The sequence below is a fragment of the Glycine soja genome, chromosome 19 (genome assembly GCF_004193775.1).
Source record: "Glycine soja cultivar W05 chromosome 19, ASM419377v2, whole genome shotgun sequence".
NCBI classification, from domain to species: domain Eukaryota; kingdom Viridiplantae; phylum Streptophyta; class Magnoliopsida; order Fabales; family Fabaceae; genus Glycine; species Glycine soja.
In genome coordinates, this window is record NC_041020.1 from 49,553,499 (window position 1) to 49,576,033 (window position 22,535).

At 35.0% G+C, this 22,535-nt stretch overlaps 1 protein-coding gene across 1 annotated transcript in view; it reads right to left on the bottom strand.

Moving 5' to 3' along the window:
• The window catches only part of LOC114400256 (protein ILITYHIA-like), a 29,625-nt gene that overhangs the window by 1,571 nt on the left and 5,519 nt on the right, over nucleotides 1-22,535 (bottom strand). The window contains exons 12-58 of the mRNA XM_028362609.1: nucleotides 22,310-22,493; nucleotides 19,177-19,254; nucleotides 16,703-16,822; nucleotides 16,531-16,590; nucleotides 16,261-16,386; nucleotides 16,083-16,182; nucleotides 15,816-15,985; nucleotides 15,027-15,326; nucleotides 14,834-14,950; nucleotides 14,655-14,756; nucleotides 14,414-14,563; nucleotides 12,807-12,971; nucleotides 12,559-12,735; nucleotides 11,504-11,626; nucleotides 11,283-11,363; nucleotides 11,075-11,191; nucleotides 10,414-10,586; nucleotides 10,142-10,219; nucleotides 9,892-10,039; nucleotides 9,095-9,217; nucleotides 8,950-9,006; nucleotides 8,756-8,866; nucleotides 8,485-8,676; nucleotides 8,230-8,403; nucleotides 7,350-7,460; nucleotides 7,179-7,248; nucleotides 6,994-7,072; nucleotides 6,789-6,891; nucleotides 6,544-6,714; nucleotides 6,320-6,442; nucleotides 6,132-6,245; nucleotides 5,896-6,002; nucleotides 5,763-5,814; nucleotides 5,550-5,656; nucleotides 5,391-5,450; nucleotides 5,182-5,296; nucleotides 4,916-5,026; nucleotides 4,680-4,817; nucleotides 4,484-4,606; nucleotides 4,311-4,382; nucleotides 3,665-3,777; nucleotides 2,842-3,000; nucleotides 2,138-2,234; nucleotides 1,841-2,023; nucleotides 1,381-1,575; nucleotides 815-994; nucleotides 589-721 (exon numbers count right to left, since the gene is read on the bottom strand). Of these exons, the coding sequence (XP_028218410.1) occupies nucleotides 589-721; nucleotides 815-994; nucleotides 1,381-1,575; nucleotides 1,841-2,023; nucleotides 2,138-2,234; nucleotides 2,842-3,000; nucleotides 3,665-3,777; nucleotides 4,311-4,382; nucleotides 4,484-4,606; nucleotides 4,680-4,817; nucleotides 4,916-5,026; nucleotides 5,182-5,296; nucleotides 5,391-5,450; nucleotides 5,550-5,656; nucleotides 5,763-5,814; nucleotides 5,896-6,002; nucleotides 6,132-6,245; nucleotides 6,320-6,442; nucleotides 6,544-6,714; nucleotides 6,789-6,891; nucleotides 6,994-7,072; nucleotides 7,179-7,248; nucleotides 7,350-7,460; nucleotides 8,230-8,403; nucleotides 8,485-8,676; nucleotides 8,756-8,866; nucleotides 8,950-9,006; nucleotides 9,095-9,217; nucleotides 9,892-10,039; nucleotides 10,142-10,219; nucleotides 10,414-10,586; nucleotides 11,075-11,191; nucleotides 11,283-11,363; nucleotides 11,504-11,626; nucleotides 12,559-12,735; nucleotides 12,807-12,971; nucleotides 14,414-14,563; nucleotides 14,655-14,756; nucleotides 14,834-14,950; nucleotides 15,027-15,326; nucleotides 15,816-15,985; nucleotides 16,083-16,182; nucleotides 16,261-16,386; nucleotides 16,531-16,590; nucleotides 16,703-16,822; nucleotides 19,177-19,254; nucleotides 22,310-22,493 (5,942 nt within the window). The remainder of the gene's footprint in view (nucleotides 1-588; nucleotides 722-814; nucleotides 995-1,380; nucleotides 1,576-1,840; nucleotides 2,024-2,137; nucleotides 2,235-2,841; nucleotides 3,001-3,664; nucleotides 3,778-4,310; nucleotides 4,383-4,483; nucleotides 4,607-4,679; nucleotides 4,818-4,915; nucleotides 5,027-5,181; nucleotides 5,297-5,390; nucleotides 5,451-5,549; nucleotides 5,657-5,762; nucleotides 5,815-5,895; nucleotides 6,003-6,131; nucleotides 6,246-6,319; nucleotides 6,443-6,543; nucleotides 6,715-6,788; nucleotides 6,892-6,993; nucleotides 7,073-7,178; nucleotides 7,249-7,349; nucleotides 7,461-8,229; nucleotides 8,404-8,484; nucleotides 8,677-8,755; nucleotides 8,867-8,949; nucleotides 9,007-9,094; nucleotides 9,218-9,891; nucleotides 10,040-10,141; nucleotides 10,220-10,413; nucleotides 10,587-11,074; nucleotides 11,192-11,282; nucleotides 11,364-11,503; nucleotides 11,627-12,558; nucleotides 12,736-12,806; nucleotides 12,972-14,413; nucleotides 14,564-14,654; nucleotides 14,757-14,833; nucleotides 14,951-15,026; nucleotides 15,327-15,815; nucleotides 15,986-16,082; nucleotides 16,183-16,260; nucleotides 16,387-16,530; nucleotides 16,591-16,702; nucleotides 16,823-19,176; nucleotides 19,255-22,309; nucleotides 22,494-22,535) is intronic.

Here is a 22,535-nt window from a genome sequence, read left to right on the forward strand (position 1 = left end):
CTAATAGCTGTACAGTAAAATTTTCCCTTAAGCTTGAGTGGCACCTTTTTGTTGCAGATAAACACTCAAGGCACTCCTCCATTTCATCCACCCACTTGAATCCTATGCTTTACATCACCCTTTATTTCTCCATTGTTTAAATGATGGACCCAAGATATTTAAAGCGTGTGATTTGTAAAAGCCATGGTCGTTAAGTTTCATCATTAAGAAGAATTAATGCACCTCATACTAAACTAACAACCCATATACGCCGTTTTACTTCTACTTAAACACAAGTCATCAGCTTACAGAACTTCTCAAAGTCATGAAAAAACACCAATCTCTTTCATTCACAAGACTATCATTCAACTTGTCAGAAGTACTATATGCTGCAACAAGTGTCAGCCAGAAAATTAAAATTCAAAAAATCTTTGATTAGCATTTGATTATTGCTTACACCTTCAAGACTAGACTCTTGCACATCATTTATCTTATTTATTCAATGGTCAAAGACAGATATATGTTGAGAACATAATCATAATCAACCTTGCCCAACAAAAATATCAACAAAAAGATAACGAGCATATAACAGAATACAGGTGAAAGTACCCTTTGTTAGTTGAAAGGCATGTAGAGCGCATCGTTCTGCAGCAAGTCTAACCGGAGTATTTCCATCTTTCATACACTCCGCTAATGCAGGACCAACAATAGTGCCTAGTGACATAATGGCTGAAGGATTGGCCTGTAATGTTGCAGGAATGTAGACCATGTAAATTTTCAACCATATAATTCTACAGGTGATATCTTGGTCAAGGCAAGCTGTTCAAGCACATACCTTGGCAACAGCTTTTATAGCAGATAATGCCCTTCTTCTAACTTCACTGGAGTCATCATGTGTGGATGAAACTAGCAATGAAAGAACATCTTTGTAAAGCAGTGTGTCAGAAGGATCCACCTGAGATCTATAAAGAAGGAGCCTTCCCAATGCCTTGGTTGAAGTTTCGCGAAGAGGGAACTGTTTTATGGAAAAATTGAATAAAATCAGACAATAGCAATATAAATGGGAACTTGTTAGACTTCAAAAATAAGCACAATAAATTCTGAAAAAATTATAGAAATAATCTGGATCTTAGGCCAGATTTGAGATCAAACATAAAAAACATAGGGTTTTCCCAGAGAAAGAGTTTCCACCTTAAAAACACCAGAAATAAAAATCTGACACCTTAATTGCCATCTACAAGTTTCACACAACCTATATATCACTATAACTATCACATCATAACATATAACTGCCAAATTTGAAATTAGTACAAAAAAAACTTCTTATTTACTTCCAAATGCAGAATTAAACTGCCTACTTCAGAAACTTAGCCTACCAAAACTAATTGAGGATTAACATACCTTCTCATCCTTCAGGGTGTCTCTGAGGCAATCTACAATAGTTGGGAACAAGGAAGACGAACAAATTGTTGCTGGGTTGTAATGAAGTAAGGAAGAAATTGTAAGGATGGAACCATGCCTAGGTGGCCAGCTTGATGAATTAGCTAGACTTGACAGTTCTTGAATCAGCTCTGTTAGCTGAACATCTTCAAGGTACTGGAGTTATAGTTACACAACATTCAATAAAACATTATAAAAACAAAATCAAACAGTAAAGTAGAATTAAGCATCTGCGATAAATCTAGGAAATGAAAGCAAATGTAATAACATAATCTAGCAACAATATCAAAATGAATCATTAAAAATTAAAAAAAAAAATCGAACAAAATGGAAGTGACATATTATAGTGATTCAAATAAGGAAAGATTAGAGGAAACAGAAACATGTCAGTAAGTACAAATCCATTCAATAGTCTACAAACCTGTGTCAAGATACCCAATATGCTAGAAGCATATGTTCGAACTCTATCATCATCATCATGAATTAAATCCTTGAGAATACTGTAAAAACGAGTTCTAACAGCAGAGCTCAAATTCTTCCCAGCATGCTTCAAGACACCTTTCAAAGCAGTCAGAATAGCTTCACGAACACCACCATCTGATCCCTAAATATTCAAATTCCAACAGTTTTGTATTGGACAGGTAACATTCAGCAATACTAAGATGTTAGATTCACAGTATTGCATCAGCTTAAGCCAAAATAGAAGTAATGAAATCACCTGCAAACTTGACAGCAAATCACTAACTAAAGGGTCAACCCTGGTACTGAGTCCGCTGAGCTTCCCAAGCGCCAGGGCAGCACTAGAACGAACAGTTCTGCAGTCACATCTAATCTAATAAGCAAAAACTTCGTACCCCATCTAATCTAATAAGCAAGAATAATAAAATATAGAAGAGATTATGTTAAGAGATTGCTGGCCAACATTCCCCTGCCACAACAGTCAGAAAAAGTGTCGGTTTCTGTTTTTTTCCTTTTAGTTTTTATTGTGACGTCTTCTTCCCATGAGGATTTCTTATCTCTACATTTGTATCTTAATCTTCTTAATAAATTATTTGATAATAAATGAGAATACAAATCTTTATATATTAAAAATGTTAGTAATTCCCTTAAATCAGTCTCTCCCCTTTAATTACGGCATAACTGAATGTTGAAGTTTTTACTATATTCCATCCATTTGAAATTTCCCCACTAATATTGGTGTTGTTAGCAAGTCATGTGATAAATCCTGCAAATATTTAATTGCATGATTTACTAAAAAGACGGCAATTTTTGTCATTGTGGGAAGTTGAAAGGTGATTTGCATATTTAAAAACCAGGAAATCAAATCTACATGAGTCAAAGTTCAACGGGGTATGTTGCATGCTTTCCTAAATAATACATGCAGATGAAAATAAGAAACAGGGAGCGTTTATTATCTCAAACCTTGTACTATCCTGTAGACACTTGACAAATGTTGTTTGCAGCTGAGGAAGAAAAGGCTTCAGGGAGATTCCACCCTTTTTTATCATTGTAGTTAGAGTAGACAAGATGGCACTCTTCACTTGCCATGGGAATCGATCACCTATTATACGGATAAGAGGCCTATGACAAACAAGATTGGCAAAGTCAGAATGTATAAAATTTATGTCCCAAAATAATAAATGATAAAATACAGCATCTCATTTGAGTATAAAGCATGGACAATCAAACGTCTACCTCACCTAGAGCCTTGAGAAAAATAAACCTATTGGTCAAACTGGCTCTAATACCCGTCATGGATTTAAGGGCTTAGGGTCTAACTCAACCCCACAAAACTAGATTCTAAGGTGAGGACTGCCCAAGTTTTATAAGCTCTATTTAAGCCACATGTCTAGTTGATGTGGGACTAAACCACCGCCCTTGAGGCTGCAATTAAGGCATCCCTAAAGAGGCCGCATTGCCACAACTAAGGTGGGCTAGGGGTGACTGCAAGTAAGGCAACTTTAAAAAATGCAGATTGCAAGACTGGGCTAATTTATTGAAAGTTTCTTAAACATAGAAAATGTCAAAGACAAATCTTTAGTGTCAGCAAAAGCATACAACTACCAATGAATTGGTTCAGTTAATGTACTGAAATAAGAGACCAAAACATTGACGGAAATATTAAATTTTAAAATGATATCATAACACATCAGAGCTTGCTATGCTAAAATATGAAATTCCTTGAGTGCTAAAATGTGAAAAAATAGAAAAATAATCTACATCAACAACTTTTTTTATTATATACCCTGTTATTGGGATGACAAACTCCTTGAGTGATTGTTCACTAGTCACTTCTATCAGTTCGCCAAGTCCCAGAGCCGCCTGCTCCCTCAATTCAGCAGACCCACTAATGAGACCCTGTGTGCAAAAAGTATAACTTGGAGAATGAATTTTATGTGTAAATCTTCCAACTTTATCTATAACACACAATGTAAGACTAAGAAGCAAGCAATGCAATATAGATAAAAAATTTAAACTCTGTAGGAAAGAAAACATTCAGCATATTTGTAGTATTATTTAAAAATTGTACATAAATGATATCAAAGCCAGATGAAAAATAATGCATGAAATTTGATGAAAACCCCATGTAAAAGTTGCCCACAAAATGGTAAGATGAATTGTGCTTTTCACTCAGCAGGAGTGACTGGGGAGACAAGACTGAACAATGAGACAATGGAACTGCAAGACCACAGATGAGTAAAAACTGACAACAGCAATAACATACAACTTTTCACTGCTTTTAAAGGAGACTAGAATATCATTACTATAAGAATACAATCAACTGCAATGTTCCACAAAGAATGCTAAAATGGTAAGCATGCAACTGGATTGCAAAACATGGAATGATCATACAAAATGCAGAAATTTCAATTGAATGAAAAGAAGAGTACTTGGAGAAAAATTGGCAATATAGGCTGAAGTGCTTTTGGAAGACAAAATCCAGGTATGATAACTGGTCCTCCCTGCAGAACAATAACACTCAATATGTGCAAATTAGCAATTAGGAACCTAAAAAGTATCTGAAAGTCCCAGATAGGAATAAGTTTAATAGTAACAGCCTCACCTTCTTCTTCCTTCGTTCCTTATCTCGGGATGTTGACACGGCATCACGGACAAGTTTTATATAAGAAGGCAGCACCTCCTTAGGTACTGAAATAATGACCCTTGACAAAGCTTCCCATGCAACCTAATGAAAAGAAAATTATAACAATATACTATATAGAGGATCTATGTATAATATCAACAACTCCAGCACTTACAGTAACCGTAGATGAATCAGAATCACTTAGCAAAATGATTAGAGTAGATATCATGTTTGGAGCTTCATCAACCAGATATAACTTGCTATTTTTGAAGAAATATCCTATCAGATATGAACTAGATCTTCTGACAGCAGCCTGTAGACACATCATCAAAAGGAGAATAAACTGTAGGAAGGGCATCTAGGAGATAGATGAAGGGCATTAAATTCTACCAGTTATTAAAAGAAAATTACCTGACTATCATTAACACCTTTGACAAGCTCTGATATGAGTGGCTCAATACCTTCCTCATCAATAACCAAGACCACTGTTTCAGCGGCTTCCTTAGCCAAAGTTTGAACCTCCTAGAATATCAACAACCAACAAAAAAAAGGATAAAATTCATCCAAATCAATCCACATTCTAAAAGGTCAAGACTCATAAATAGTCACATGAAGATGCAAACATAATGTCTGAATTCTGAAAAAGTATCTCTCCAAATTATGTGAGCATAGTCTACCTTATCATCATCACCCATTGCTGATAGCAAAGGAGGAAGCACAGTACAAAGATGAAAGTCAAGGCCAGGCCCAGCAACCACTGCTAAAGCACCTAAAGCGTGTGCATTGAAGGCACTGGACAAGTACCAAGAAAGTTCTTAGTTAAGAATCTTAAGATACAAGTGCTATATCATCTAGAACAAATGGGTCAAAATCGAAAGACACATACGACAATGGAGGATGAACCAGTTTGGGTAAAATGTGAGGCAATACTGCACTTGTTCTGACACTAAAAAAAAGGAAAAATGCAAAGGTTTAGTTTAAAACAAGAAATTGGCACAAATAATATAACATCACATTAAGAAATTGATGGCACTGCACATTTTACCTCAAAATTTGCTTAAGGCCATCAAGTGCAGTATCAGAAGTTTCATCATCCTCCAATGCATGTAGAAGAGTTGGAACAATCTCATCAATAGCTAGCATTCCGGCACTCTACATTCCAAATTTGGGGGATAAGGTATACTAAAATAATTGAATTTTAATCACTAATCACCACTAACAAAAACTATTAAAAATTTAATACAGTAAAAGCCACAACCTTATACAAAGTGCTGAATGCTAAGCCAGCTGATTCACGAACCTCAGAAACACTGTAAACATATCCCTCTCAATATCAGATAATGCAGTCTAAAAATTCTGCAAACAGTGAAATAAGAATAAAATGCACAAACCTATCACAGAGGGCAGTCCGAATAGTTGGGATGAGTTCATTCATGAAAGTCAACAACTGGCTCTTAGCAGCACTTGCCATCACTTCACTCAGACCAACACATACACCCTTACAACCAATAGAATTAATAATTGTATCAAATAACAAGTTATGAGCTATTGAATCTATGATACAACCAATGTAAAAAAATTCATGCGGAAGAAATAAAAATATTCCAACACCATAAGCTAGTCTAACCTGTCTTCTGCTGCTGTTGGGGTCATTCAGCCCCTGGGATAAGATTGGAATTATTAAGGGAAGTACACGTTCACCAAGCTTCCTGACAAGCTCACCCAGTGATCGTCCAGCAACCTACATTAGCAATAGGGATATGTAATTTCTGTAAGCTATGATAAAAAATGGGTTGACAAAGATATAGCACAGACCTGCCGCCTTTCTGATGATGATGATGCAAGGGATGTAATTAAAGTATCCATCAGAACTGGCATAATTTCCCTAAGAGTCTTTGGAGTATTTGCCACAATAGTTTTCCACACATGTAATGCAGCCTCAAAAAAGAAAAATGCATTCAGTCATTACATTTCTTAAGCATATTCCAATAACAATAACGAACTATATTGACTAAAAAAGTAAATATAATAGTCATTACCTGACGTACTGACAAACTAACATCAGCTCGGACCATATACAATGCAGCAAGTACTTCATTACGTTTATCACGCCCCAGAATCTCAATGATGGCACGTCCATGTGCCTCAGTACTAGAACCTTCATCATCACTACCCCCCTCAAGCAAAGCTTTACCAGAAGTTCCAGCAACCTAAAACAAATAAATTGGCTCATAAGTCAAATCAAGTTCTGTGAAGGCGCTGCTCTAGAATGAGCAACACGTACTTTGAATAATAGATCTCCCAGCAGCTCGACTGAGCTCTGTCGAATACGCCAACTATCATTAAAAATGCCATCCTCAACAGCTGGAAGGAGAAGGGGTAGAGAACTGTAGGAAAAAAATGATTAATTGTTATTAGAAATCAATGAGCTGAGAACATGAGAAAATAGAGAAAAATTTCAAAGAAAATAATGATATAATAGAGCATACGTTGTTGCATAATGCTCGACCAGGACATGGCCAGCTCCTAGGGCAGCATCTCGTACAGATTCATTCTCATCAGCAAGACCTATAAAACATTAATAAAAAGTAAACATAGTATATTTTCAAAGATAACAAGCCAAGAAATAGCAATAATAGCACATAAATTAACCCTCAAAAAATTAATATCATACCATCTAGAATAGCAGGCAGCACCTGGGGAAGATAGTTTTGAAACTGGACTCCTAATGACCGTGGCAAATACTACAAGAATATTTTGGAAAAATGATTAAAGAAAGTCTATAAAAATAATCTTATAAAATTCCAATGTGATTTGTGAATGTTATTGCACTTTCACTATTTACCTTGAACAGGGTCAAGTATCCATCTCGTACAGATGCTTTTTGATGGGAGCAATTACGAATAATATCAGGAAGTACATGCTCAAAGAACTCAATCCCAAGAGCAGCTAAGACCTGTAAATGAATACCAAGTCAAAAGAAAAAATATGGTAAAATGGTCTCCTTAAAGAATGGTGATATCTTTCAATGAGAATCAGAGAGTTTGATGAATTCATAAAAAATGAAAAGCTATTATTTGTTAATTGGTAAAAATGATTTTCACACTGAGTGATGTTTTGAGCTGCAGTGTAAAGATCAGATATAACTAACTCGCCAGCTGTCAAACAACAAACTAGCAGCTAACTAACCTATAAGCACGAGAGCTGACTTGAAACTAACAGACTTGAAAAAGCACAACAATTACAGAGAAAATAACACATTAAAGTAGTTCTATTCTAACACCAGAATACCACCAATATGTTTCAAATAGTCATCCACGATTCTTGTCAGTTTCCAGTTCTACTATAAATACCCAGCTTACTTAACAAACCCACTATCTTAGTATTATAATTTTTCTGATCAAAAGTATATATAGTTTCCATGTATAGGGTTCAATAAAAGACCACAAACATTCGCATAATTGAAAGTTCCTCTAATTTACAAGCTAACTAGTAACTTTTTCAGCCATAAAAAATTATTTGCAACTTGCCAAACAAATGATTCTCTATCCTTCTTAACATTATTTATTCGAGGTTTACACTCAACTTTGTTACAAGGTTTCTCTGCCAACCCAACAAAGAAATCATGTTTTTTGCCTTGGTCATACCAAATCAGAAGCCAAGTGTAACTATAAGAAATTCCAAAGGCCTTAAAAAGTAAAACCTATTAAAAGAAAAAATCTGACCTCACTCAGCCCTTGAGCTGCTCCAGAGCGTTCAACATTACTATTATCAGACTTCAATGTGTCAAACAGCCATGGGACAAGATCAGGGAAATTTTCTTCGCCCATTCCTCCTATAAGGGATCCAATGGCTCTAGCAGCAACTGACCGAACTTCAGGGATAGGATCCACAAGAACCTGCTCTTATAATACATGCATGAAATGAGAAGAAACCAAGGCCAATGAAACAAAAGTAAAAGCAGCATTATATGGAATTACCTTTTTTACTTCAGGAAGCAACAATCCTATATATGGAATCATATCCTTTGGTTCTGTAACCAAGGAACACATGTTTCCAACTATTTGTGCAGCCCTCTTTTTAGTGTCAGCACTCCTTTCCCTCAAACCTCTATGTACTATCGGTACCAATAATGCAAGTGAAGGGGCATCAATTGAATTAACAAAGGTTGTCTGCAACCAACCAAAAACATATTAGGTAACTAAGTATAAAACTAAACAAAATCAACAAGGTAATTTCCGTTAACCTTACTTGAAGAAGAATATCAAGGGAATATTTTGTATGCTCATTAGGATCACTAAGTCCCTTAAGTAGAGTAGGGACAAGAGCAGATATTTCTGGATTCTTTATCACACTCCCAACCTGGAAAAAAACATGAAAATTAAAAATATTAATCACAGAAACAGGAATCAAATGGATAGAATAGTTCATAAGTCAAGACAAACCTGTTGAAGGGCCATCTGCCCAGCTGACTGGACTTTAGGATGTGTATCAGTCAAAACCTTCAAATAGTGAGATGGGTTAAGGTAATGCAATTTATAGCTTAAAAGGAATTTAGAAGTAAAAAGTAATGTTTGCTTCATATTATACCTCAGTCAATTTGGGAACAATCTTAGGGAGACACTGAGACAACTGTTGAGGAGCACAGTATGCCATAGCACCAAGTAGTTGTACACTACTTTGTTTTGTCCTCCAAGCTTTATCTTCAAGACCCTGAACAAATAGATTAGCTATGCAATAGTTCATCGAAATAGAAGCATAGTAATTGTCATATCTATAGTTCATCGAAATAGAGGCATAGTAATTGTCAGATTGACAACTCAAGCCGCATTTAGCACAGTTGGATTATTGAGATTTGAGAAACATATCACTACCATACTCTCCTTCAGATTACAAGTTGCAAAAGACATTAAAGTTTATTTAGAAACCAAAAACTAAAGAAATCTCTATATTCAAAACCCTGAGTGCAAGGAATTTGACGAGATTTTACAAGAGGTCGTTGAAGTAGCACAAGAATTCCCATTAAGTATATCAATAGTGCAGTATCCTAATGTCTACAAATATAGGATTTGCTGTGATCAGGCATCTTATTAATATATAGTTTAAAATCAAAAGGGAGGGAAGGGTGGATTTAAACATTTCATGCCGATAATATCAATCAATTACTTCAAGTCAAGATTTTGAATCTATAAAAGATGATGACAGGAGTAAAGCACCCAAGCATCACAATGACAATTTACACTTTTACAAAACAATAACAAATTTGCATTTTGGCAACTCAAACCACGTATACTATTGCAGATTTAAAAGTGCATATCAAACACATTTTGTTTATCTGGAGCAGACAAAATGTTTCCTCAATCATAATGGTAATCCATGTTTATAACCTTCAAGAGAGACGGAAGGACAAGCTTCACTCCTTGAGCACTGAGTTGAGACATCATTGCACGGGCAGCACATTCAGCTGCTTCCCTGACTGCATTAACTTGATCAGAGAACGAAACCAAAAGTAATGGTAACATCTGAATCACGTACCTGAACACAATAATTGTGAAAATAATTAAAAAACACACAATATAAAAATAAAAACTACATTTAAAATCAATAATTTTAGGGACGAAATACTTGGCAACTTACGGTTCAAATATTCTTCCAAGTGTTTCACAAAGGCACTCAAATCCAAGTAAAGCTCCTTCACGAGATTTTGCAGAATTCCTACAGTTCAAAAATAAATTAAAAACAAAAAAAAATAATGTAGGTAAATTCCCTTCTCTCATATTTTGATGGTCAGAAGTCCAATTTAAAAAATGACAGACTGATTTTTTTTTCAATTCCATACACATCATAAAATTTAGAAAATAAGCAGTGTTTAAAAAGAAAAAAAATATGTTAACAATAAACTCTCCAACCTTTCAGCAAGACTCTCTTGAAGTGTAATCACAATCCTATACTTTTTCAAGCAGGAGATACCAAATCCCTTAACCAATCCTGCAAGTCCAAAAGCAGCCCCACGCCGTTCTCCATATTTTTCACTTTTCATCATTTGATCCATCAGCCGACTAACAAGAGCTGCTGCATCATCCTAATGGTTGTAGTATCCAATAACAAAAGAATTCAGTTGAGTAAATCTAGAAAACATCAAAATGTAAGACAATATTAACCTCAAGCATTAACTATGCATTTATGTTCCGGTAAGGTGCTGACAAGCTAGCATAACAGCACAAACTTTGTACTTTAAACCAGATGAATTACTCCCAAACAAGCATGTGAATTGTATTGCAACAATTTGCCACCAGGTTTCAGTGTTCCTTTCAGTAAAATAATGTGCAACCATATAAATGCATCCTAAACCAAGCATCAAGAACTATTTATATTGGACCTATTGCTTGTGTCGATATTTCATACTATCCACCTAATCAACAAAAGAGGGGCAAGAATAAATATGCAAACAAGGGTTATTTTTTGTCCATTTTTTTTTAATTAATGCTGATTAAGTGGCACTCCTTTCATAGAGATCAGAAGTAAAAGCATCAGATATTAATTATTAAATGTAAGAATGCTCTTGCATACTTGTTTTGATTGCATTAATGGAGATAAGCACGCAGAGACTGCCCTTTGAACTGCTTCAGAAGGAGTATTTAAAACATCCAACAATTTGTCCACAACAGCATGAACCTTAGGATCATCCTGCTCCAAAAGGAATATAAATAATAGCAAAAGTTTTAAAATTCAACTAGCTACCAAAATTAGGAAACGAGGAACAAACTTTAATACTAACCTTTGCCAAGTGTTTTGCCAGAGCTCCAGTGAAGATAACCACACCCTCACGAACCAAGTCATATTTTTCTTCATCTGGAGCCTAAGACATTGAGGGAAAATCTATTAATAAAGCATCACATACAACTCTTAAAAAAGTTTGAAGGGCCAAACTACAAAGAAAGAAAAGAACAATAGGACGAGTATCCAGCAGATCAATCTCCCAAATGATAAGGAACTCACAGTTTTGTTTAAGTAGTTCTCAAAGATAGGGAATAACAATGAGACATTATCTTTTCCATTTTTATCAATGATCAATATACCAGCATTAATCATTCTGCCTCTAACATCAGCATTCGGATCAGCCTGCAAATGAAATCAATCCCCAAAGTCAAACGTTTGGTAGAAAAGTTACCCTATAGATGAAGGTAACAGTTCACAGACAGCATCGATACAAAGCACACTACAACCAAAAGAGTTGATCAGATTACCTAAACATTCTCGTTTACTTTCAACTTTAAGCGGATTCTTTTATTTCGTAACATTAACATCTATTATTGAGAGTATCAAGCATTAAAAAGTTTTTAATTTATCTCATTTCATTTGAAGACAAGGGACATTTTATTGCACCTTCCTGAACCTGTGTTGAATATGGGCTAAGGATTATCATATTTAGGTGTTTATAGTGGTTTGTTTCAACATCCAAGTTTCCCTTTTGTTTAGTAGTCTGTCAACCTTTATAACAGTAGAATTCAATCCCTAATTACTCAAGGATATGTATTTTTTTGTGGTGGAGAGAGCACATTGCTCACTCCTAGAATGGGTTGCATGATTTACAATACAATTTGGTATGAACCATGAGGTATGGGTTACTTATGTGGCACAACATTTTGCTAGGAACATGGATGAATCCCTAATACCCTGATATGCAATCAATGAACCTTAAATAACACTGTTGTCCATCATATATTCACCCCAAGAAAATTCTTATTCTACGTTGATGAATGAACCTTGTAAGGCAAAAATTGAAAATTCACCGCAAAATTATTGCTATATTCGTCTGAAATAAGCTCAATTGTGCACAATTCGCACTGAACAGAAAAAAAATGGATGGAGACAACAATAAGTAATATCAAATATTAACTGGATAACAAATTATGATTATCTCAACAGTGAAAAATATTTTCATTTTTGAGTCATATATTAGTTCTTACAAAAGATGTTGATTCCAAATGATAATAGGTTTCAGTTCCAGGATTATAATGAAAATCAAAAAATAAATGTCAGTAAAAATTTACCAGTGCTCTTGATATTAGAAATGTCATGACAACAGGTAAGTCTTTCGTCCCCAAAATATCAGCAGCAGAATGTAATGCTAAAGCTATTCCTTGCCTACCCAGCCAACCAGCATCAACATTGACATCTCCAACACCCATGTCCCGAATATACAACGAAAATAAAGTGGAAAGGGACTCCTGAAAATTATCAGTAAATCATGAGACCAAAAACACATAGCAACAAAGTGAAAATTATAAATCAGACATACTTGTATAGAATCTGGATGTTCATCCAAGGCAGCAGCTAATGCTTCCGCAGCTGCCACACGAACATTGTAGTTAATGTGAGCAAGTGCTTTGTAAAGTCCAGAAAAATCGGTTCCGAAATCAAACCCATAATGATCCCATATGTCTTCCGCCACTTGAGCAACTGACTGAAATGTTGAAAATAGTAAATTTGCTATCTTAATATAGTTCGAGTTAAAGAAAATTAAATGAACATAATAAAAAAAATAGAAAACAGTACAAAATAACCAAGCTCGATCAGCAAAAGCTACTGAAGCAATACAAAGTAAATGAAAACCTAATTGTACCATAATGAAAAGAATACATAACCAAGAATATAACTTAAGCATAATGTGGAACAGTATTTCATGACTTTATAAATCAGGTGCATGTATAATTACCAAAACATTCTGATTTGATGGAAAATAAAAAAGCCTTCTTCGTGTGCCAATTAAATGAAGTCCAAGACCAGGTCAGTCAAAAATAATTAATTCAGCCATTTACAGGTCCAGTCAGTTGAGTTCTTAACAATTGGATCTATAAATAATTAAACATAGATTTTCTAGGTAATTTGGGAATGTAAACTTAGCTATATCTTTAATCTCTAATACTCCCTCTGCCCATTTTAATAAAACCCTTTCAACTAATTCACACCCCTCAAGAAAAGTAGTTAATTTAGTTAATCACATTAAATTTGTCAATTATTTGTATGGTTCTTCTAAAATTACCCTTATTACTTTTTAAATTAATCATCTCTCTCTTTCTACTTAATTACTTCTCATCTAATAATGTTTGGAGAGAGAATAATTAATGTAGATGAGTGAGAACAGTAATCTGAGGCTATATATTCTCCAATCCTAATACGGGAGAAAAAGGGTACTTTAGGAAAAAAAATATTTAATGTATTTGGAAATTAGAAAAGGGTCTTATAAAAAGGGACAAACAATTTTCTGAAAGGGTCTTATAAATAGGGACAGAGGGAGCAGTCTACATCAGCAATCCCCAATTTCAACCTCAGAAACAATCGTCAGATGAATTGAACAGTTGATTCCTTATGTCAGCACTCAGCATTCTCTTGGTTCTTCCCTCGCTATCATTGTTTTGCTTGCAAGAGTGTTCAATTTACACATGCCCAGGATATAAGCTCTCTGGATTTGACCATTTTCAATGAATTTTTATTGTCTTTCTAAAAGAAATGGGCTAAGAATATATAGGAGACCCACAGAAAAGGCAAAAGCAAAATTAAATATCAATGTATTACAAGAAAACAACAATCTAAAGTGAAATTGGATTGAAATTAGTTGAGACTATGATATATTTGATAATAATACTTGGGCATCTCACACACACACACACAGCTGAAATATATTTATATATTAAGAGTTAAAATACAAGCTGTCTCTCAATGACAGATAACTACAGCAGAGAGAAAAGACATCAAAATATAAAAAACTATATATATAAATTTAACAAAAATAAAAGGCAAAGACATCATATCATAATTTTTAAAAATACTAGTTTACTCTTTGTGGACAAGGGAAACTAAAGGAGAAACCTTGAGCTATAAGTTTCCAGTGAAAAATGTTCAAACCTTCTCAGGGTCATGTAATGCTATCCATATACTTGTTGCAACCTCAACGTTTTCAGGTAGAGAACGATTAGCAACAGCAGGGATACATTTGACCGCATTCAAGCAAGCCATTCTTACATGAACATCTTTTGCATAAACTCCATTAAGTGCCTATAAAATTAGAAATTGAGAGATAACATTAGCATTCTTACAAAGAGTCAAAACACAACTGGACAATGCAAATAGAGTCAAGCATACACACAGAAGCAACTTCAGCAGGTTGCAAACCAAGACTCAGCTCATTTAGTGCAGGTCCTATCAATGCTTGATAAGCTGGAACAACACCAAGTACATGGTAAAGTACCTACAGAAAAGAAAATTAATCAGGCAATTGGTAAAATAAGAGAATACTAAATAAAGCATAAAATGTTGGAGAAGTACCGATAACATTCGAATCCTGGGAAGAGGTAGATGAGGATCAAGGTGTAAATAAAATATCCGAAGCACATCATCATGAAATTTTGTTTTCTTAGAGCACAGAAGAATTCGCTCAATTATCTGTAGAGAATCATAGTTAGGAACATAGAAGCCTTGGTACAGTGATTAAATTGCATTTGAAAGTATAATTGCTTACTGGGAATATAAAAGAAAAAGAATCTACAGGAAGTGCTCCTGATTTACAAGAAATAGATAGGCCATCTAAAATTCGCTCAAAAAGGCCGTGTGGCCTTTCATTGGCTTCCTCTTCAGCAACTGATGGAACTAGATCCAACAGAAGATGAACTTCATCAGTCACAATTAAACGCAAAGCAGTGGAAATGTCAAGGGCCCAATCACATAGAGGGGGAGCAGTGCATCTTGCTAACTTCACCATGGTTTCAAAAGCCTCATCACTTACAATAGGCGATCGCATCAACGGTTCGACAAACTTGACCTGACACAAGGTTTGGACCCAGAATCACAGCCATATATAATCATAACACACACACACATATTATATATATATATATATATATATATATATATATATATATATAAAATGAAAAGCACGGAATTAGAAATGGAGTGGGCCAAAATCAGCACCAAAAACTAGCTCAAAGGGCAAGTATTGCAGAAGTTTTAAATGGACTACTTGCCTATGACTAGATATTTGATATGTGATAGTTACAGGACTGAATATTTACCCATAACCCCACAACATAAAGACGAGATAGGCTTTGGTAACATATTAAAAATGGACTAGACCTAACTCGACCACAAAAGCTAAGACAATGAGGAAAGATTGCTCAAATAATGTAAGGAATACTTTAGCTGTAATAATAACAGATGAGCATCTTAATTGTTTTAAATTCAGACTGATTGTAGTTAATTCAAATAGCATCAAATATATGGTAACAAAGATTAGCAGGCAGCATGCCAATACCATTGAAGGCAGCCTACTATGAGCAAAAACTGAATTAGCAGTGGCCATATCTCCAAGAGTTCTTAGCATCAGAGACAGATTTTTCTGTATTTCACGGACTCTATCACGTACAGAAGCCTCCTCCTTAAGTAGCAATTCTCTTGCCTCCTCCTTTGCCGTCTTCCCTTTGTCTAAATGAATCACAATAACATCATAAGTAAAAAGCAGCTTAGGTGAACTTTAAATTCAAAACCTAAAAACTAAGACGAATAGAAGTGCAACACTTACCAGCCTTCTTTGCTGCCTTCCCAGTATCCTTTTTCCCTGCACCAGCAGCTTCTCTACTAGGTTGATCTCTCTTCACTGAATGGTTAGAACGGGTATTATCCTGATCAAAGAAACAGCATAGTATAACTAACTAAAACCCGGAAATGGAGCAAAGAAAATGGAAGAAATTATAATGTACCTCGCCATCTTCATCATCATACATCCGGAAGCGACCCTTTGCTTGTTTTGTGTTCTTTGCAGTAACAGATTCAGCAACATAAACCCCTTGCTCGGTGAAAAGCATTCCTTCAGGTGTATGGAAGATCTGAAAACATGTGACAAAAAAATATAATATTGCCCGTAGAGTAAATAAGATTTAAAGTAGTAATCACAACAAATGAAAGACATTGCACTGATGATATTATTAATATCAATCAATAGACAGTATAAAGCGCATCATGTGAATTACCTGAATGTCATTCTCCGAAAGTGTATCATGAGCAAACCGCTCAGGAAGATTTAGCAAATTCTGACATTACGAACATGTGGTGAGGTTATCCATCAGAAAATCACAAGCTTGAGAGATTACAGAATCCAGCTGAATTATGATCTGAGGAAACATATATAAATAACATGTCTACCTTTTCAAACTCTAAATATGTATCTCCAGGGATTATAGACATCAAGTTGCACAGTGACAATATCGCTGCCTGCTGTTCTAGTGGATTAGCACTCTTCAAGCCCATTGGTCCTAGTAAGACCTGCAACACAATATATGATTTGGCAGTTAGTAGAACATAGTTAACCTTTAAAAGGAGATCCAGTTTACACATGATTGAGGTCAAACAATTAGCACAAAACTCAACACAAATATGTACTAACACAAATAAACAGATAACAAAGAAAGCAATGAAGTTTCCCTAAACCATTCAGTAAATTTAGCAAAAGCAAATGATTACAATATAAAGTATATAGCCAATTCCGCTAGGCAATCAGTGTCTCTATTCTCTTCCCAAACAATAGGTGGCAAATTTTAGATCATCGTAGTCAATCCCACATAGTGGTTCCAAAAATGCTACAGAGGGATAGCAAGTAATGGGATAACCACTATTTTAAAGTTTAGATACACATTACATAAATTATACTAACTAAACACACGAATAAATTTTAAAAAAATAACTAAAATTAAAGACATGTTTATAATGGATGGATAAAGCTATTATTGTTGATCAACGGGTAGACAACACCAGTTAGAATAAATAAAAAATTGCTTAATTAAGTTTTTAATACCTGAAATATAGCCCGCTTTCAAAAAACTACCTAACATTCATTTTTCCCCCAGATACCTGAAAAAAATTTGGGTTTCATTTTACTATCTGTTGTTAGTCCGCATCCATTAAGTGATGACATGGCAGACGGAATGCCACATCATCATGCCTAATCACTAAACATGTAGGCATAAGTGTCCATGCCATTAATTTTTGTTTTTTTATTTTAAAAAAATGAAAGTCATCTCCACCTTTGCAGGCTTCCCCCAACCAAAATCAGTTCCATAATCTCCAAATCGATTAGACCCTGCAATTCCAAAGGCTTCAACTTTCTCTTTTGCCAATTAGCTTGTTCGGGGCCGCAAACTTATCATGGTTGGCGCAGCTAATCTCCACCATCCTGCACCCTTCCCTCGCGAAAATGCCGAGGAATTTCTCACAATGCACGATTGGGTGCTCGTTGGCGCCGATTCGGACCATCTCGTAGACGAAGGGGAGGTCGACCCACGCATGGGGGGCACTCTGTGGGCCAAACATGGGGTGGGTGCAGAGAACGTCAAAATCGGAGGGGAGCGCATGGAGAAGGAGGTTTTTGGGGAACTCTTTGATGGAAAACACCTCGACAAAGAGTGTGCTGCATTTTAAGTGCTGGAAGGGGAGAGTGAGGAGCACGCGCTGAGTGGAGATGATGGAGGAGCATAAGAGAATCACTTCAGGGTGTTCTTTGCAAAGGTCGTGGGGGTTTGGGAAGAAGGTGACGCCGAGTTGTTGGGCCACGAGGAAGTGGTCGAAGCGGGAATGGGCCAGGACAGTGTGGCCCTGGCGGATGAGGGTTTGGGCCTAATGACGTGGAGAGGCATGTGCTTACGTGGTTAGTGACTAGGCATGATGACGTAGCATTCTTTCTGCCACATCATCACTTAACAAATGCAGCCTGACGGCAAGTACTAAAATGAAATGCAAAAATTTTCCAGGTACCTGGGGGAAAAAATGAATGTTAGGTAGTTTTTTTAAAACGGACTATATTCCAGGTATGAAAAACTTAATTAAGCCATAAAAATTAATGGGCGGGGCTTAGAAGAATTAGAGAACACAGAACAGGGAATAAAAAACCTATTAGAGACATTGAGAGAGTAGAGAGAACAGAGGATAAAACGGAGCAATGTTGTGTGAGTGAGGTTGGCTAGAACAGTGACAAGCTTGCCAGAAAATGCTGCGATGTCAGATATCTTGCCAGAGAAAGGTGTGTATTCATCAGAGACAAGGATCTGGGTTCCTCACTCAATGAGCAGGGCATGCAAGTGAGGGGGAGCGAATTGGGTTTCTGATCTGATTAAATGAAAATGAGGCAAAACCACAAGATTGTTCCCACAAAAATAAAACAGCACCAAACAACACCGTTCCAGGGCCAAAAGAGCGATTTTCACCCATAAGCAGAAAAGTAGCAGAGATGTCCACAAATTCATGCAAAAGCAGATACCATTCACTCTGCTACAACCACTACAGAAACCCATTCCACAACCAGCCACGCAAAAGTGAAAGGTGCAACGTGATGCCGCTATAGCAGCTCTATCACACATAAATCAATACTATGACATCATGGAATCATATCTGAACTAGTTCTGTCCAGAACATTTCATTGGATTAGAGTCAATCCGGTGATTCAAATAATGCAAACACACAACAAAATGTGCAGCAGCATCATTGATTTTAGCAAAATATAATATACATTGAAAAGAAAATTTTAATATTTAATATATTCATCGCTTCAGAATATAATCAGACAGCTACTCTAACCATATAGAAGAAAGCACAAAAGATATGAAGTACATCAATCACACAATTACCTGTAAGAAACCCCCCACATTAGCTGAAATGATATCAATGACAACAAAACCATGTGTCTGCAGACACTTGGAGAGCCTCTGGAAAAAGAATGAAACAGGTTAGCTAACAATTCAAAAGAGAGGGGGGGGGGGGGAACACAAATGTACAGTAAATAAGATCCCCTCACCATGTATATTTACAGGCACACAGACATGCCATTTACACTAGTAAAAAGTAAAAACAATGATGATGATCATCCCACAGATAATTATCAAAACCAGAGTAGATTACTCATTCAAAGGCTTGTCAACGAAAAAATTCTAAACACGCCTTGTTAAAAAACAAAAAAATTGAAAAATAATACATACAGTTTTTAGGTATGGGCCAAAGATATACTTCCATCTAGCTAGACTATGTGTTTAATGCTTTTAGTAAATTCAAGATGTTTCCCTCCCATTTCAGCACAAATTTTTTTTATTAGTTTAAAAGACATTTTAATGGGGATGGATTATATGTATAGATCTTTGGGGTATTTGGCATTTGGCTTCAAAGAAATGAGTATATCCTTGACTTCTTTTGTAACCATTTTTCTTCTGTTTAATGATGTTACTCCTTTTACACAGAAAAAAAAAACAGCATAACCTTGTAATATTTAAAACTAAATCATCATAATGGTTGAAAATTAACATTATTAGAAGGGTAGTGTATGTGTGTTACATACTCCCACCTTTTACCCTCCCCAACTACCAAAAATCTTTGGATATTTTTTCTTTAACCCCTAACAGCATAATAATATCAGAAAAGTACATGCTGCACAGTATACCTCCTTGAAGTAAAGAACCGTGCACCACAAAATGTATATGTATGCATCTATAAGTCAGCCAATTAAGCTTCCTAATGCCTAAACATTCTGTACAATGATAGGAGAGAACACCCATAATTCTATATTCATCATTAGCATTATTATATTTGCTTAGTTACAAGATTTATTTTATAGAATTAGGTAACAATCATGAACCAACTATTCCAAAGGCTTAATCTAATAGGTGAAGACCCATAATTTGTTTTTTTTTTTATCAGCAAACCCATAATTTGTTTTATATTATATCTCTAACACCCCCCCCCCCCCCAATGCACAAGCCCTTTGGACTTAAATCGAGGACAAAACCTTGTTTCGACATATGGCCATAGAGGTTCTAATAGCATATCATGAACCAACTATCACAAAGCTTAAACTGTTGAGTATAGGCATACAAATGATTTCATATTACAAGTTAATTAGTAAATCTTATTTTAAGCATAAGAGAATAATAAATCTAATAGGTGAAGACCCACAATTTGTTTTATATTATATCTCTAACACCCCCCCCCCAATGCACAAGCCCTTTGGACTTAAATCGAGGACACTACCTTGTTTCGACATATGGCCATAGAGATTCTAATAGCATATCATGAACCAACTATCACAAAGCTTAAACTGTTGAGTATAGGCATACAAATGATTTCATATTACAAGTTAATTAGTAAATCTTATTTTAAGCATAAGAGAATAATAAATCTTGATCATACCATGCATAAATAGTAAGATTAAAAGTTAATTAGTGGTTACATGACAACTTAAAAAAATCAAGTGAGCATTTTGGTTATTGTGACAAATGAGAACTATAAGTCTAGATTCTAATAATATACGAATTATCAAGATTAAAAACTGGTTAGAGGTCAAATGCTCACATGTAGATCTATGCATGGCAAAATAAAAACCAAACCAAATTATACCACTTTTTTGGATTAGTTTACTATGCGAAACCAGATTATATTTATTGAACCAATTCAGTTTTGGTGAACCAGTTCCAAAGTGGTTTTGAATGGGTACTACATTGATTTAAGTGTAGAAACAATTTTAAACCAGTTTTGACTGCTAACTGGTTTTGAACCAGTTTCTAAGTGTGGAATCAGTTTTAAATCAATTTTAACCAGTTTTCAATTGTATTACAATCGTGTTTTTACTGGTTTTACCAATGAATTGGTTTATCTTTTTTCCTTAATTTTTTTTTCTTTCCATTATTTATTCTATCTAATAATGACATTTAAATGCAAGACATTTGTCATCATTACCTTATTTTTCTTTCCGTTTTTTATTCTCTCTTTTCTTTAAATGTTATTTTAACATGAAAATTCTAATTTCCAAACGTCTTGTTTGTCTACACTAACTTCTAGAATTGGTCCATCAAATAGCGATCCCACCTTCTCCCATCTTGTGTAAGGCACTTTACCCGTTCATTCAAACTTAAAACTGCTAGTGTAAATAAAATATTTGAAATAAAAATTACTTATGTATTTTATGATTAATAATTAATTTTGAAAGATTTATAAAAGAATATTTTTTAAGAAAATAAGCATAAAAAAGGTTGAAATGATACTTGAATGTATATTAAAAAATAGTATTTATATTAATATTTAGTTTTAAATTTTAAGAATAATCTGGATTGGTTTATTTTGGTGCGCCAAACCTGTTAGAAGAAATGTAGCAGCATATCCAAATCCAAATAATAAATTAGTTTGGTTAAAGAACCATTTTAAATGTTTTTTTTAATTTGGTTTAGTTTTTTTATTTGGTTCTTTGGATTTTTTACACAGCCCTAGTACTCACATGATCACTTAAAAAAAGTGATGTGCATTTATCTTTTATATAATCCAATAGTCAATATTCACTATTTCATTGTTCTCATTTCTCACATCAACTAAATGTTCTCACTTGAGTAACTTCCTACACACACAGAGAAAGCCATTATACAGTTGATTGATAAAACTTTGGTGCTGCTAAGAGCAAGTTTTTGCCTCTTTTTGGGTTATGAAAAATCAGACAATGATGTATCAAAAATAAACTGGAAGAGAGATGAGCCAATACCCACATGTATGGAACCAATCATATCATTTTCCAAATAGATAATGCCACTGTAAGATATAATCATCAATACACACATTTCAATTGAACTGTAACTAATGTCAGATTCATTAGGCTATTATCTGATCACAAGCACAAGGCCAGGCTTCTAGACTGCTGAGTTTATACTAGTTTATTTTTTATTAGAAATTAATTAAATAATTAAAAGTGAAAATGGAATATAAGACCACACACATGTAAATAACTACCTTCCACACTGCATCTCTTTTTGCACCACCAACTACACATGGGTGATGTGAGCAAAGTATTATTCTGAAAAATGATTCAGGAGCATGTTTCAGAGCTGCTGGTGACATAATAAGCAGAGCCTTTACCAACACCTCAACAGATGGAATGAACAGAACTTGAGGGTCCAAAGAAATATCAGTATCACTGCAAATTAAATATAAAAGTTTTAAAGCTGAATGGAAAAGA